This window comes from Myotis daubentonii, chromosome 8 (assembly GCF_963259705.1).
Source record: "Myotis daubentonii chromosome 8, mMyoDau2.1, whole genome shotgun sequence".
Taxonomy (NCBI): domain Eukaryota; kingdom Metazoa; phylum Chordata; class Mammalia; order Chiroptera; family Vespertilionidae; genus Myotis; species Myotis daubentonii.
In genome coordinates this window covers 76,145,579-76,161,199 of record NC_081847.1, presented here as the reverse complement: position 1 = coordinate 76,161,199, position 15,621 = coordinate 76,145,579, and the positions used below count along the sequence as shown (strand labels likewise).

Here is a 15,621-nt window from a genome sequence, read left to right as displayed (position 1 = left end):
GATGTGAGCAAAACATCAATTGGCTGCTTACTGCACACCCCTTCCTGGGGATCAAGCCCACAACCCGGGCATGTGCCCTGACCGAGAATTGAACCAGTGACCTCTCAGTGCACGGGACAATGCCCAACCAACTAAGCCACAGTGGCCAACGTAGAAACCTACATTTTTACAACATTCTCACACCTTGTGTACTTGTCACAACCCACTTATGTTGACAGAAAGGCTTTTGTACTAATTTTGATTCTTTTCCAAAATAGTCAATGAACTTTCAAAGCAATGACTTTTTACACTCACATTATAAAATATTTGTGTTACCATTTCATTGAATGACAAAATTCCAATAGCAAGTGCAATTGGCTTGAGAAGGTTTGGAACAAACACACTGGCCCCGTATGCACCCAGTTCACCCCCTGGAGCAGAAAGTCCTGAGTGTCCTGGGAGAAAGTGGGCTGGACTGGCCAGAGGTGCTCAGCATGCCACAGGGATAAGATACGGGTTTTACTAGTACGTGCATTACATGGGACTATGGAATACATCAATTAATGCAGCGAGTCAATAACATGGCAGCAAATGAGAAAACTCCTACACTAAAATATGTCAGCCCATACTACAAAAGCGTGAATTTTCTTGCAGGAGCTAGCTCATTAGGATATTTAACAAGCCCATTTTAGTATAAATCTGCTTTCCACTGCCTTATTATTTCTGGGAAATGCGAATTCATGCTCATGCCCCAAGTCCTACTGTTAACCAGTTATATTTCAACCAATATTGAACTTTAAACAGTTCAGCACATAAGTGACTGAATTTGCTCTAGATACTGCATTGGGGGTAGGGGAGAGTTTATCCAAAAGAATCATAGGCCTTTTCTACAGGTAGACATGATTTATACATGTGAAATAAATGGAAAAGTGTAACCAATTAAGTATAATCAAGTGCACATACATGGGTTGTGTGTGGTCACTCAGTGTTACAGGCAGTTGAGAAGCAAACAGTTAATGTTGGCTGAAGGTCCTACAGATCTTACTTTGCTTCCAAAATGATTACAAACCCTCCTGAACTTTATGAGTCAGCTGCACAGTTACTCTGGACACAGAGTTAGACAAAGGTTGTCACTCCATGCACTTGCATCTCCACCAGCCCTAACACCAACTGAAGGAAACTGACACGGATTTCCCTCCACATCCCGCTGCTCCCTCGCCCCATCCCTTCCAGCAGGGATACAGGAAGGAGAAGGGACCAGAAATGATTCCTCCCACTCCACCCATGTACACCACACTCCAGGTGCAGAATGCGCCTCTACAGGATGACTTACCCTCTCCTAATTAGAGGCCTGAATTAAGACCACAGTGTATATTCAGTAAAAGTGAAATTACTCAGATATGGAGGACTTCTATGCATAAAGTAAAATTAGTTCCTTTTTTTCTTTCTATATTACATACTTGCCTCAATGTGGCCCAATGCCAAGAGGAAACCAAGCCAGTTTCAGAAACGCTTTACGTAGAGATTGTCTAGTTTGCATAAATAATTCCTTTCATCACCATTCAACCCTTGTGTGTTGGTTGGGAAACCAGTGGGTCTGGAAGAAAATCAATGGCTGCAGGAATGGCCCGATGGGGTTCCCGAGTGACTGCAGGCAAGCCATCCTCAGCCAGAAGTACGTGTATCACCGTATTGCTCAGCATCCACATGTGGCCACCCTGCCCTGACCTGAGTTTCCCTTTCAATCACCTGACCAAAAACCATATCTCAGACCTCAGTCCTGTCCAGGTAACTTTGCAGACCCACCAGGAAGCACATGGCAGGCATTTCACTGGCAGGAGATTCACACTGGCACAGCCCCAGGAAGGCCTTCATCTCTCCCAGCATCACCAGAAGGAACCTCAGCAGCAATGTCTTACCGCCAGCTCTATTCACTAACCAGACAACAAAAGGATCAGGCAGAGCAGGGCTTCAAAAAACAACTGCTAGGAATTACTTCACTAAAAACTTGATGATCCAGTGACAGGAGCTAACCCAACCAAGAGTGGCTATCCATTCCCAGGAGTGGCATTTCTCATCACATGTTTAATCACGGAAGGTGGATGGCAAGCATCCCCATCTACACATGTTACTCACCGATACAGGCGTGGACCCTCACGGACAGCTGTGTCCTCAGGATGATGCTGTGCTTCTTGCCCCGCCTAATGGAGAGAAAACACACACGGGCATCAGAGGAGTCAGCGAGAAGCCTAGATGCCGACAATCCACTCGAAGGTTCCGACACATCCACCAGACAGAGACTCCAGATAAACAGGGACCCAAACAGAACAAGAATCTCTCCTGGAATAATGTGATGTCACAGGGCTTTCCAGAAAATAATAAAGTTTGACTCCATTGGATTGACACACGCATTTTATTGCCAAACCCGGTCAACTCATTCCATCCACAGAGTTTGCGTGTTCTCATGCTTGACCATGTTGGGAAAATTTTCAAATCTGTGCCCATAAAGTGAAATCCCAGGAATGTAACAACCCAAATCGGCCTGATCATTCCCATGGCTATTTTTACATTTTTCTGGATATAGGAAAGGGGCACAGGCAGTGGGGGAATCCGAAAGAGCTGCTTTGCTGTGTATCAATTCAAGACTACTGGGTTCTTATCCTTTCCAGGAAGGTGAGAATCCACCAAAGAGCTTATAGGCTGTTTATTATTGGGAACTCCAATGTACACACCTCGCTTCACCTGTTTCCTTCTCACTTCATTCCTTATGAGGAAGCAAAGAGCTGGCCCCTCCCCAATTCTGTTCCCACCAGGGCTCATCCCACGTTATGCAAAGGAGGACTAAAGCACTGAGCAGGTGACAGAGAAGATGATAAATGGGAAGAAACGTGAGTCCTGGCTACCTGGGGGTAGCAAAGGCTTTGAGACTGGGAGAAAGCGGAAGCCAATGGGCAGAGGTAAACGGAGCCAGCCCACCAGCATGGAGCAGGGAAGCCGCTGGGGCTCTTGGTGGCTGAACTGCCCTTCCATCACTCTTCTGGCCTCTCGCCCCTGCCCATCAGGGCTTCCTTTGTAAAGGAGTCTGGCAGTAATTCCTGGTTTTACGGTTGTGTTGGAGGGGACGGGAACAGACATCTCACCAGGCACACTGCTAATATTGTGATTATGGATTCATCGTCATCAATGAAACAATTCTATTTCTTATGCTTGAGACCAGATCAGAGGGGAAAGTATGGTGTCAACGGTTGTTTTTTTTATTCTTTTAAAGGAGAAAGGAAAGCCAGCTGCATAGTCCTACAAAAGCATGCAGTGGCCTCCCGCCCTGCAGCTGCTTGTAGGTAGAGAACCGGCATCCGGTCCCTTCAAATCCCCAGGGCTCCCCCTTCCCCTTCCCACTTTGTTCATTTGATTGATTTACATATGCTGTGTGCAAGGCACTAGTCTCAAGGAGCTTACAACGAATCCACAGCCCTTGACCCATCTTCAGAAGATGGATTTGAGATTCCTAGGAGGGCACACTTCTTCAAAACTTTCTTCCTCTCACACACACACACACACACACAATGGTTTTCTCTCTCACAATCCTGGTGTTGACACTCTTTCAATTCCTGTGACGGTACCAGGAAGAAAGTTTCAGTCAGGGCCCTGCGCTCAATCATTGTTCTACCAGCCTTCTTTGTGAACTGCTGGAAAAGGGGGTGGGGTGTGCGGGGGGGGAAGGGGGTGGGGGGGGTCCTCAGTGGGAGCCTCCCCCAGAGCTGGAGCAGAGACTGCGGAAGCCCTGAGGGGAGCCAGGCCCCAACCAGGAGGAAGAGCAAACCTGGAGCACCATCAGTCCATGGCCCATGTTATCAGCATTAGGAGTCGATGATGAATACCAGACGACGGGAGGCAGAGCACATGCTTTGGATGCCCCGAGTGGGGAAGCAGGGGTGGCCGGGGAAACAGTTCAGAATACCTCACGTTCTGGAAAGTTCAAAGGGCCCTCACTTTTATCTTCAAACAACTGCAAAGTCACATTTTAAGGAAGCGCTTAAGTTTTCCCAGAGAATTCTGCAGTCCCCCAGTGAGAGCGCGGGGCTGTCGCCCTAGGATTCCCGGCACCCTCATGAAAACCAGGACAGTCTCGGAGGCGGCCCTGGCAGGCCAGCCACTCTGAGGTGCCGTGCCTCCTGTGCTTGTGCCTTGAGAAACCAGGCAATCGGACAGGTTAAGCCAAACCCTGGTGGAACTTAAGAGGCCACAGAACAAAAAAGGCCTATTTTGTAGTAGTTTTCTCTCTTATCATTCCAATTCTGTACCTCCTTCTCTGTCTGCCCCTCTACACAAAACCCTGAGATGGGAGGAATCGCTGTGGAAATTCTCAGAATAGAGCCAAGGTCTATAGAAGCTGCCTAAGGGGTTGAGGCGCCAAATCCCAGGAGCTACTGGCAGAGGAGAGAGCCCGCCAAGGCGGAGACAAGTGGTGGTGAGTGCAGGCAGGTCCCCAGAAGGTGTCCTTCATCTCCCACCCTCCCTCACCCACCTCCACTTTCTCCCATCTTCGATGTGGGTACCATCACTGTGCCCGTTTTACAGACGAGGAAAGCAAAGCCTGTAGAAATGACGTAACCTCCATAAAGTCAGAGGGCTGGTGGAAATCAAATCAGGCCTGAAGGCAGAGTGTCTGGCTCCACAGTCACCAGCCGCATTCTGCCTTTTGCTGTACAGCTGCCTGACTATACAACCTCTCCACGTTTTTTAGTGGTTTAACCTCAATGCTAAAATCTATTAAAGAGGACACACATACAAATTAAAATGCAAAAATCTAGGAAAATATTGCCAAACCAAATTATGAAAATAATAAACAGGACCAAATAAGGTTTCTCCTAAGACTTTAAGGATTACAGGAAGTTTAATGTTTTATTTATATATATTAAATATCAATGTATAAAGGACACCCATCATAAAATGCCTTTAAATTTGATTAATGCTGATATATTAGTATTAGAGGAAAGTTGATTTTCATGCATTTCCTTTGTACACGGCCATCTCACTGCTGTTATTGATTCTAAAAATCCTTGGGCCAATTCTTTTATGGGCATAATCATGTCATCTATTAAAAATAATCATTTTATCCCCAGGCTTTTTGTAGGAAGTATGCACTTATCTTCTGTTTCATGGCTAAAACTTTCAAAGGAAATTTAAATAATCATGGGCAGATTTCCCCCTGCCCCCAGTGGGATACTATGTCAGTTTGGGTTTGGAAAATAATATTCATAACAGTTGTTAACCTTCATGAAATGCTTATCGCATGCCAGACAAGAGTCTAAGTACTTTATACAGATTCGATCTTCAAAAAATTCCTATAAAATAGGTAACATTATTGCCATTTTTAAAATGAGGAAATTGAGGCCCAAAAGGGTTAAGTAACATAGCTGAAGTCACACAGCTAGAAAGTGACGAGCTCAGATTCAACCCAGGCAGTGCAACCCAGAGCCTGTGCTCCTATCACCTCCCTGATGGGTCCTCCTTCATCTACTCCCTCATTCCACTCTATATGAGATGCACGATGCACGCACTGCCTCAAGGCAGCAGCAACCCGGAGACCCTGCCTGATCTGCAGGTTTTGGACTCCAGACTACAACATCAGTTCTTACCTGAATTTCCACCCCACTGGCCCACTCCACAGATTTCAGACTTGCCAGTCGCCACAATGGAGTGAGCCAATTGCTTAAAATAAACCTCTCTAGATATACTCGGTAGACCAGATGGATTAGATTAGAAAGATTAGATGGGTAATCGATACCTTGTTGGTTCTATTCTCTAGAGAACCTTAATACAAACTTTGGTATCTGCCTTCATGGAGCTTCCATGTTCCAAAAATCAGTGGATTCGGCATAAACACTTGAGTGATCTTTTCCTCCCTGATATTGACATGCTGTATCTGTTTCACAGCTGCCCCTCCTCTGAATCCGCCTGCTTGCAGCAGGGTGACCCCAAGGCAGAAGCAATTTAATTTGACCTGAAACTCCCCAGGGAGAGTCAGATTCCATTCCTATCAGCACAGCCACTGCCAGGGAAACATCACCACTTTGGAGATCAGCCACAGCCAATCAAGTGCCCACACCCAAGGCCAGTGCTACCCAAGTGACAAGAAAACTATCTAAAATAGACACTTAATTCAAGGGAACTCCAATCAAGGCAAACATGCCAGTGATATGAGGGTGCTGCTGGTGAAGGAACTTTCCAAAACTTCCTGGCTTCTCAGAATCAACCAAGTTTCTTCTACAACTATGCCTATGGCCTTGGGGTGGGACCCGGGGAAGGGGGAGTGGGGAAGAGGGCTGGTTTAACCAAGCAAGTCTCCCAGACACCATGTTTCAGTTCTGCCCCAGTCTCTCAAGAGAATATTTTTATTTATTTATTTTTAATATATTTTTCTTGATTTCAGAGAGGATAGGAGAGGGAGAGAGACATCAATGATGAGAGAGAATCATTGATCAGCTGCCTCCTACACGCCTCCTACTCGGGATTGAGCCCCATAACCCGGGCATGTGCCATGACCAGGAATTGAACCATGACCTCCTAGTTCATAGGTCAATGCTCAACCACTGAGCCACACTGGTCAGGCTCAAGTATTTTTACAAGAATAATATATGAAGTCTTTTTGTGGCTATAAGAGCAAGTGCATACATTAATTTATTAAATGGCATGCAGCCAAAGACTTGATGACTTTTTCTTGCAACCAACAGCAGAATTAATGCCCCCAAACATTCCTCCACTCAAATTAGAACTAAACTATGATTTCGATCAAGAGTAGAAAACATGTTTGACCGTGTGGCAGAAGCAGAAATTAGGACCCGCTCAGCAGCTGCCCCAGGAATATGCTTCCTTTTACTAAGCTTCTGGAGCGATGAGATGCATCCAGTGTTCTGGCTGAGGGATAAAGAGCTGAAGAAGGATTTGAATTGGTCATCAGCACGTGAAAAGATAGTGTTAGCTCAGATTATTTGCTCAAAAACTTCAAGTTCAAGAGAGCCAGTGGCTACTACATTCATCTCCAGAGGCATTCTGGTCTTTCCTAGTAGACAGTAGAGGTGAAAAGCATAGATGCTGAAGCCAGCTTCCTTGTCTGTAAAGTGGGAAAATAATATTACGTATTTGGTGACATACCTAAGAAATGAAAACCTGCTCCTATTTTCTTCTAAGATTTTTAAAGTTTTGGCCTTTCATCCCCAGGGGCCCCTAATGGGAAAGAAACCTTGGTTGAACACCTTCACAGTTCCCAGCTCTGGGGCCATCCTGCGGCCTCCCCTTCTCACTCCTCCATTTTCTCCCCCACCCACAACTATTCTGCTTCCTCTCTCCCTAAATCTCCTACAACACCCTGGCCTGACCTTGGTCCTCTCGAAACTTGGCTTCTCTGTGGTGGGCATGGTGTTACCTGCCCTGTCTTTGAAATTTTCTCTCTTCTTGCTGAGGCACACCCTGCTGGTTACCTACCCAATTTCCATTTTCCCCTTTTGTCTCATCAAGAGAACCCAATTTTGTTTGAGGTGACATCATACCCACCTAAAAACCACCTTCTCCAGTCCCCTTGGCCCCCAAGAGTGGCCACATGACACAGCTGTCCTCAGTGAACTGGATGTGGAAGTTGCTGGTGGGGCTCCTGGTAAAGCTCTTTAAAAGGGGCCCAACCAGCCGGCCACATAGCCACGAGACTCAGCACAAGGCCCATGCCCCTGACCACTAGGCTACACTGCCCTGTACTATGCTCTCCTCGGATGCCAGAGGCCCTGCTGGAATCCCTGCTGACACAGGGAGGGAACTGGGCTCGCCAGGTCACACTATGGCAGGGTCAGGCATAATCATTAGAGGCTTCGAGGCTCCTGTTTCCGCTACTAACTTCCCTGGCCTTGGAAGGCACTGACCAGGCCTGGCTCCCTCTGCAGCAGAATAATTGCTTTGTCCTTCCACTTCTGAAGGTCTTTCCCCTCTTCTCCCTTTAGCCATAGCTTGAGTGATCATTCCAAACAAGGGGTGAGTTAATTTTTAGTCCTGGCATAAAAGAGCAGGGCAATGAACGAGAACAAAGAAACAAACTCCTCCAGCAAGGAAAATTCACTCGGAGCACACTGTGTGGAAAACACCATCATTTTCCCATAGCTGGTCCCGTGTCTCCATCAGATGGTCTCATTAGGGAATATTTTGCTATGATTTACACAAAGAAATCAAGAGAAGAATGCGATTTCATTTGACCTCTTCGTGCCTATGAGGGGCAATTGTTAACTAGGAAGAAATTATATTTTAACTCCCATCCGTGGGAGACATGACTTCACAGGCACCCAGACTCCGCCAAATGCCACGCTTCCCGGAAAGGACCTCGGAGGGATGCTCAGGGCAAGTGAGGCTGCAGATGTGCATGGACACCTCCCACCTGTGCAGGAGGGCTCAGCCTGTAGGCTGCTCCGAGCCAGCCCTGCCAGCGCTCAGTGGTGGTCAATAGCCTGGGAGTGACCGGGGTGAGCTGGCAGTGCCAGGACAGCCAATCCTGGCATGTCTTCTGCAATCCAGGCCAGGGACACAGGGGCTTCCCCACCAGAGAGCAGTAAAGAGTGTGGCTTCTTCACGCTCTTCTGGACAAAGAGAAGGTCATCCTGCTTACATTCCAAAGGACGAGGGGTAGGGCACCACAAATGAAGACTATTTCAAAGCCATAAAACCTGCTCCGGGGTGAGTTGTGGCACACCTGTCAAATGCGCAGCTACCCAAAGCTTTAGGGCTACCTTCCCCTCTTTGCAGTCGCCCATGCTGTGAGTCCTGCCTTCTCGCCATCATTCATTTCCCCAGCATCGCATGCTGTTAGGGTGCAGAAATGTGGTCAAGGACCATGGGCCCAAGGCCAGGTGATGATTCAGAAGGGAACAAAGGAAGAAAGGAAGCCAAGATCTACTCTGCTGACCTAGCAGCAGGGCCCTGGCTCTTTAGGGAGAAGCCTCCAGCTCCTGATGCTGGTGTTGACAGAGCGAGCTGTAGGCCAGGGCCAGAGGACGGCAGCGGATGAGACTCTCTGCTGTGAGGTTGGTGCTGTTTCAACCACAGCCAGTGTTTTAACCTGGGACTGAAGGTGTCCTTGCGTGAACCACCCTCATGTCACCAAAGGTGTGAATGTACATCCTCAGTAGAACTTAAAGTGCCTTTGCCCAGATGCTCCTGGGATGGTGGAGGAATACACACAAGCCTGGAGGATACTGTGGGTTTGGTTCCAGACCAAGGCAATAAGAGTCTTGCAATAAAACAAGCCTCACAATAAAGTGAGTTGTAATCTTTTTGCTCGTGAAGGACCTTGCCTTCGGTTTATAAGAAAGGCAACATCCATGAAGCACAGTAGAATGAGGCATGCCTGTACAGTCATTTTTTAAGTGATGATGAGTAGAATCTGATGTGAATAATGATATAATAATGATAGCCCTCACATGTGTACAGCCGATGGCAAATTCCAGGTGTTTCCCCACGCACTGCTGGTGTGGCCCTGGGAACCACTCCAGAGATAGGAAAGGTTTCCTCACAGAACCTTGCTGGTTCCCACCAAGGACCCTGGTTTTCTTGGTGCTCATGGTCATGACATTCAGGAATCCATCCTGGGATCCTCTCATTTACCGGCCACCAGCGTTCACTCAGTGCCTATAAGGTGTTGAGAAAATGCTAGGCACTGGCTAGTCAGACAGGTCTAGTTCTGACCTCATAGAATTTTAGCAGCAGAGGGACAATTAGGGGAAGTGGACCATAAATTGTAATAAAACAGGGGAAATCCAGGAAGTCATCAGTACATCGTGGAGTCGGGTAGGAGACTAACACTAACAGGTTCCCATTTTTTTCCTTGAGCTGTTCCTAAAAACTTAGTGTTCTCTGAAAATATTTATCTGACAGTAATATATTTTTAACTCAAGCAAGGTAATGTCTAAACAACTGTTGGGGAGGTCTCTGACAACCGGATCAAAATAGCTGGGTATTATTGGGAAAGCAACAGGGAGCCCCTGAAGTTTTCTAAGGAGGAAGGTGATAAAATCAGAGATATACATGGCTCAAGATGGATGAGGGATAGAGAAGAAGGCAGAGGGTTGCACTGACCACCAGGGGGCAGATGCTCAACACAGGAGCTGCCCTCTGGTGGTCAATGCGCTCCCACAGGGGGAGCGCTGCTCAGAGCTGGTGAGCACAGAGGCGGTGGCAGGTGCCTCTCCCACCTCTGCAGCAGCGCTAAGGATGGCAGACTGACGGCTTAGGCCCGCTCCCCGCAGAAACGGGCCAGAGGGCACAGGCCAGGCTGAGGGACTCCCCCCCTCCCGCCTCCCCCGCCAAGTGCACAAATTTCATGCACCGAGCCTCTAGTAATCTAATAACTATAGGAATGGTTGATGGTATAAGTAAATTCCTACAGATATTTTATTTTCTGGACACATCTTTGATTTTGTATGTGTGTTGCTTTATTCAGACTGAGCAATCAGAAGTATTAAGCAATTCTAGATAGGCACAAAGTGATTTGATGTTAGTTAACATAATAATTGTTTTTTTCCACTGTAATGAGTTCAAAATATGATATAATATAACATGATCTACTAGGGCATCTGGCAAGAAAACTATATATCCAATGAGTTGTCAGTAAAAACAATGTGTAAAACAATTGTCAACCCACTAAAATCTTTAAAAAATTAATGTAGTTATATTTGGCTTAAGAGAAAGAGAACAGGATGTAAATACTATATGCTTAATTAAACTATACCAGAAATGCTCCTGCCCCTGAGTAGCCTTGTCAAGAAGAGTTACTCAAATAGGTGGTGTCAGGTAGGGACTAGGCCAGTGGTGGGCAAACTTTTTGACTCGAGGGCCACAATGGGTTCTTAAATTGGACCGGAGGGCCGGAACAAAAGCATGGATGGAGTGTTTGTGTGAACTAATATAAATTCAAAGTAAACATCATTACATAAAAGGGTACGGTCTTTTTTTTTTTTAGTTTTATTCATTTCAAACGGTCCGGATCCGGCCCACGGACCGTAGTTTGCCCACGGCTGGACTAGACTCATTGGGGGATCACCTTGTAAGTTACGTAAATGTTTAACCACTGTGCTGTACACCTAACACTAATATTGAATGTCAACTGTAATAAAATTTTTATTAAAAAAATGAGTTACTCAAAATGCAAAAGAGTTTGCTGTGACTACAGGTGTCACTTGCATCTCCCTCCTTTTTGTGTGACTGCGAGTGAAGAGAAGGCCAAAGGTTTCTCCAAAATATTTCAGGGCCCCTCCCCCCATTTCTTGGGAGATCAGGACCAGTCAGCAGGGACAATTGTGGCTCTTACCCAGCGTCATCCTGGAAGCCTTCTAGCTCGTCCCGCTGCTCTGCCAGGGTGGCTTCCAGGTCCAGGTAGGTGCCATTGTGGGAAAGCTGCAGCGTGCAGTCGTCGAGCTGCAAGAGAAAGAGCCTGGTCAGCCCAGCCGGCTTCTAGGAGGGGGACTCTGCATGGAGCAGTCACTGCATGTTGCCCCATGTGGGCTTTTTTTTTTTTTAATATATTTTATTGATTTTTTACAGAGAGGAAGGGAGAGAGATAGAGAGTCAGAAACATCGATGAGAGAGAAACATCAACCAGCTGCCTCCTGCACACCCCCTACTGGAGATGTGCCTGCAACCCAGGTACATGCCCTTGACCGGAATCGAACCTGGGACCTTTCAGTCCGCAGGCCGACGCTCTATCCACTGAGCCAAACCGGTTTCGGCCCCATGTGGGCTTTTAATCAAGCATTATTCTGAAGTGCAGATCATAGTTGGAGGAGGTAGTGTGTTCCTGTGAGTAGATTGGAAGCAGACTGCCTACCGAGGGGACAGATACGACACCTATTAAGGGAGTGGCCTTGACAGGGCCCAATGGATGTCGATGGGGGTGGAGAAGGAGCCCTTTGGGCCAGTGCCATTTGCACTCTGAGGGGCCCAGGAGAATCTATGGATGTGGGGAGTGGGAACAAGGATCACAATGCTGGTGTGAACATGGATTAAGAGTCCCAGAGTTTCAAAGGCAAATTTGATGGGAAAACATGTTGTTTCCTTTGATTCGGTGAGAAGCCTGCGTACTCAGATTCTGTCATGCTTGGCACGGTACAATCAATAGCTGCTCAATAAACAACTGAGCTAAAAGAAACGTTCTCCATTTGGATGACAACATACCCAAATTACAACATACCACAGAGGGCCTGAGGTCCCTGGTTACTAGTCTGTTTTTTTAAATGTATTTAGCAAATACTTATTTGTTATTATGTTCATGCATAATTCTAAGCATTTTGCCTATGTTGCTTCATTTGCTTCTGACATGGACCGTACTTCTATTATTATCCCCACTTTACAGATGAAAAAACTGAGGCATAGAGAGAAACTAAGAGATGCCCCATCCGGTAATGATGGAGCTGGGATTTGGGTACCAGTCATTTGACTCAAGATCATGCGCTCAACCACTAAGTTCTGATCCTTCCTATGGCCTGAGATCTACGAAGGACTTACAAATATCAATCTTGCCATATATAGCTATGGCATCTGAGTGTTCCGCTGGTGTGCCATGTGTTTGTCAACCCCCTCCCCTTTCCCTCCTGGACACACAGACCACATATCCCAGCCTTATAGTTGGTTTTCAGCCGTGAAACTGAGTACCGACCAATGGAATGTGAGTGAAAGTGAACAAGGCCCCCAACACCCCTGGCCACAACACCCTTGCACAACATCCCACTTTTCATCTCCTGCCTGCGGCCAGATGCAGAGGGGCCAGCGGGGGACTCCAAAGTCTAGAATCCACCAGAGCCCCAGGTTCCTGAATCGCTGCACAAAACAGAGCCCTTCGCTACCCCGCCTCCACTGAACCAGTGAGTTGTGAAGATTTTGAGGTTGACTGTTACAGCAGCATCACATGACATTTACAATGATCAAGACACATAAAAATAAAGGGAAATAATTTTACCAAAGATTAAACTGACGTGACGAGGAAGCCCAAATGTATAACTGCATGCTTGATTTCTCAGTCTGTAGGGTGGCTCTTTTTATTCACCTACTTGCTGAGTTAGGCTCTTATTTCAAAATGACAGGCGGTTGGGGAAAAACAGAGGCGAACATGTGGCTACTTTAAAATAACTAAATAAACATGTGATAATACTTCCGCAGTGAGATTTCAAACAAGGAATTAGTCTCTTGATAGAAAGGCTATGTTTATTATCCCCAACAAGAGAACTGAAACTATCTTCTTGTCTAGAATGAGCACTTCTAAGAGGCTGCTGATCCTTTTTTTTTTTTTTTTTTTTTGGAAAATCAACTTTAATGAAATAGAACTTACATTAGATTACACAGATTTTAAACTGTACAGTTTGATGAGGGTTGTGTTGTGGGGTTTTTTGGTGGTTTTTTTTTTTTTTCTTAGTTGTTTTTTCAATTAGAGGCCGGGCAGGTCCGTGTTTCTGGTTATCCTCAACAAATTGAAAGGAATTTGTTCTTTGTTATTTGTAAGAAACACCTAGTTAAATTGTTTAAAGGGGTTAATCCTATTTGATTCACTTGTTTGATTTCTCTAATAACAAACTGTTCCTCTAAGGGCGTGCTGGTGAGGGTCAGCATTCTTGACTGGCACAGACGGATCATCTGATCCGAGACAGCATTTAACCCAGGAATCAAATTGGCCAAATTCATGGTTCTGAGGTGTCAGATGTGCACCCATGGTTTTGGGGAAACACACAGGGAACTGCTCCCCCCACCTGTGGAACCAGCAGCCAGGAATGGTTTCCTACAGAGGCATCTCCTGGGCCCAGGGTCTCCTGAGGACTGAAATCCGACTTTCTCCTTCCCAGGTGGAAAATTCCATGAGACCCTGGACCTGCTAACATACACACTGACCATGTGGACGGCTGGACTCACAGCTGCTCATTCTTGCTTTTAACTCCTACAGATGTTGTTAACTAAGAAAGCTACTTGATCTGTTGTGTTGATAGTATCCGCACATTTGTTTATTTTTAATCCCACATATAATCAACAGCCTAGAAGGTGGGGGTAATGAAAGCCCTTTAGGCCATAACAAGTTCTTGGGCTTCAGCCCCTAGAAACAGGTGAGCCCAGAGAAAGCTTTGGGGTAGACCAGGGGTTGGGAACCTTTTTTCTGCCAAGGGCCACTTGGGTATTTATTACATCATTCATGGGCCATACAAAATTATCAACTTAAAAATTAGCCTGCTGTATTTGGTCAGACATTTAATTAACTCACCCCTAAAGTCTTGGCAGGACCAGGCCAAATTATTTCCAAGGCCTTATATGGCCCGAGGGCTGGACGTTCCCCACCGCTGGGGTAGAGCGTTTCTGCCTCTCCCCGAGGGGGTCTGAGTCATTCTGTCGTCCACCCGCAGGCCCGGCGAGAGCCCAGGGGGATAGGGACAGCCTGTGCACTGGTATGTGGTGTAAATTCTCCCACCGCGGCCCATGTCAGCCAGCGGCGTGAAGTCACTGAGCGTGGGGTTGCACAAGATGTGCAGCAACTAACCAGTATACGGTATGTTTATCAGGCACAAGAGATGTCAGAAACCTCAAAAGGATGAGGAGCAGTAAAATGTAATAAAACATTTAGGAAGTGACATGTTTTGAGTTGCTATTATTATCTTTATTTTTTGTTGTTTTTACGAGAGTATAGTTGGCATACAATCTGATATTAGTTTCAGGTGCACAACATAGTGATTCGACATTAATATAATGTAAGATGCGATCACCATAATCAGTCTAGTAACCATCAGTCACCGTACAAAGTTATCATGATGTTACCGACTATATTCAACGGGCTGTACATTACATCCCAGTGACTTGTTTATTTTATAACTGGAAGTTTGTGCCTTATTATCTTTATTTTTAATAGAACTTATTGAAGTTAAAAAAGAGAACTTATTAATTGTACACATATATCCTTAAATCTTTAATAATAGCTGTATTGAACAGCTGGCTCACAGAACCTCCGAGAATACCCACCAGCCCTCTCCAGCCCGCCAGTCCCACTCCAGCACACTCTGCTTCTGGCCCTCCCGGGTCGCTAATTTGAGGTGCCTAAGGTGGAGACAGCAGGGGGTGCATGAAAGGCTTGCAGCCCTCTCCACCCGGCCCCAGCCCTATGCTGTTCTTAGTTAGGGGAAGAGGGGATTCCTAGTGGCTGGCAGATGCAGCCCTTATGGCAACTCTGGCTATCTGGCACATCATCTCCACACAGGCCCTTCCGATGTTATTCCCAGCCGGCCAAGGTGAATATCTGGTTTTCCTCAACACTCACCCTGGCCCCCCACGCTCCCAGCCAGCCCTGGACCACAACAGGAAGCCCCACACCTCTCAGCCTCTGACAGCAGAATCCCGAAACAGCAGAACCGCCTATTATCCTCACGCCTCTCCTCACATTCAGGGCCGCATTAGCCATGACTATTTCCATAGGTCAATTTCAACCAAATGATATGTCAGGCACAGGCTGGGCACCAAGGAACACATAAATGCTTCCTTCCCTCAAAGATCATTTTATTGAGTAAGAATGACACAGAAGAGAACAAAAAGCCATTTTAAACCAACTGTCCAAATGTGTGGAAGCTCACCCTCAGTTCTATT

The 15,621-nt window shown here is 46.4% G+C and overlaps 1 protein-coding gene across 13 annotated transcripts in view; it reads right to left on the bottom strand.

The window, feature by feature from the left end:
• FHOD3 (formin homology 2 domain containing 3) overlaps positions 1-15,621 on the bottom strand; it is a 393,487-nt gene that overhangs the window by 327,186 nt on the left and 50,680 nt on the right. For all 13 annotated transcript variants that reach the window (XM_059707132.1, XM_059707122.1, XM_059707123.1 and 10 more), the window contains exons 2-3: positions 11,324-11,430; positions 2,116-2,180 (exon numbers count right to left, since the gene is read on the bottom strand). In XM_059707132.1, the coding sequence (XP_059563115.1) occupies positions 2,116-2,180; positions 11,324-11,430 (172 nt within the window). The remainder of the gene's footprint in view (positions 1-2,115; positions 2,181-11,323; positions 11,431-15,621) is intronic.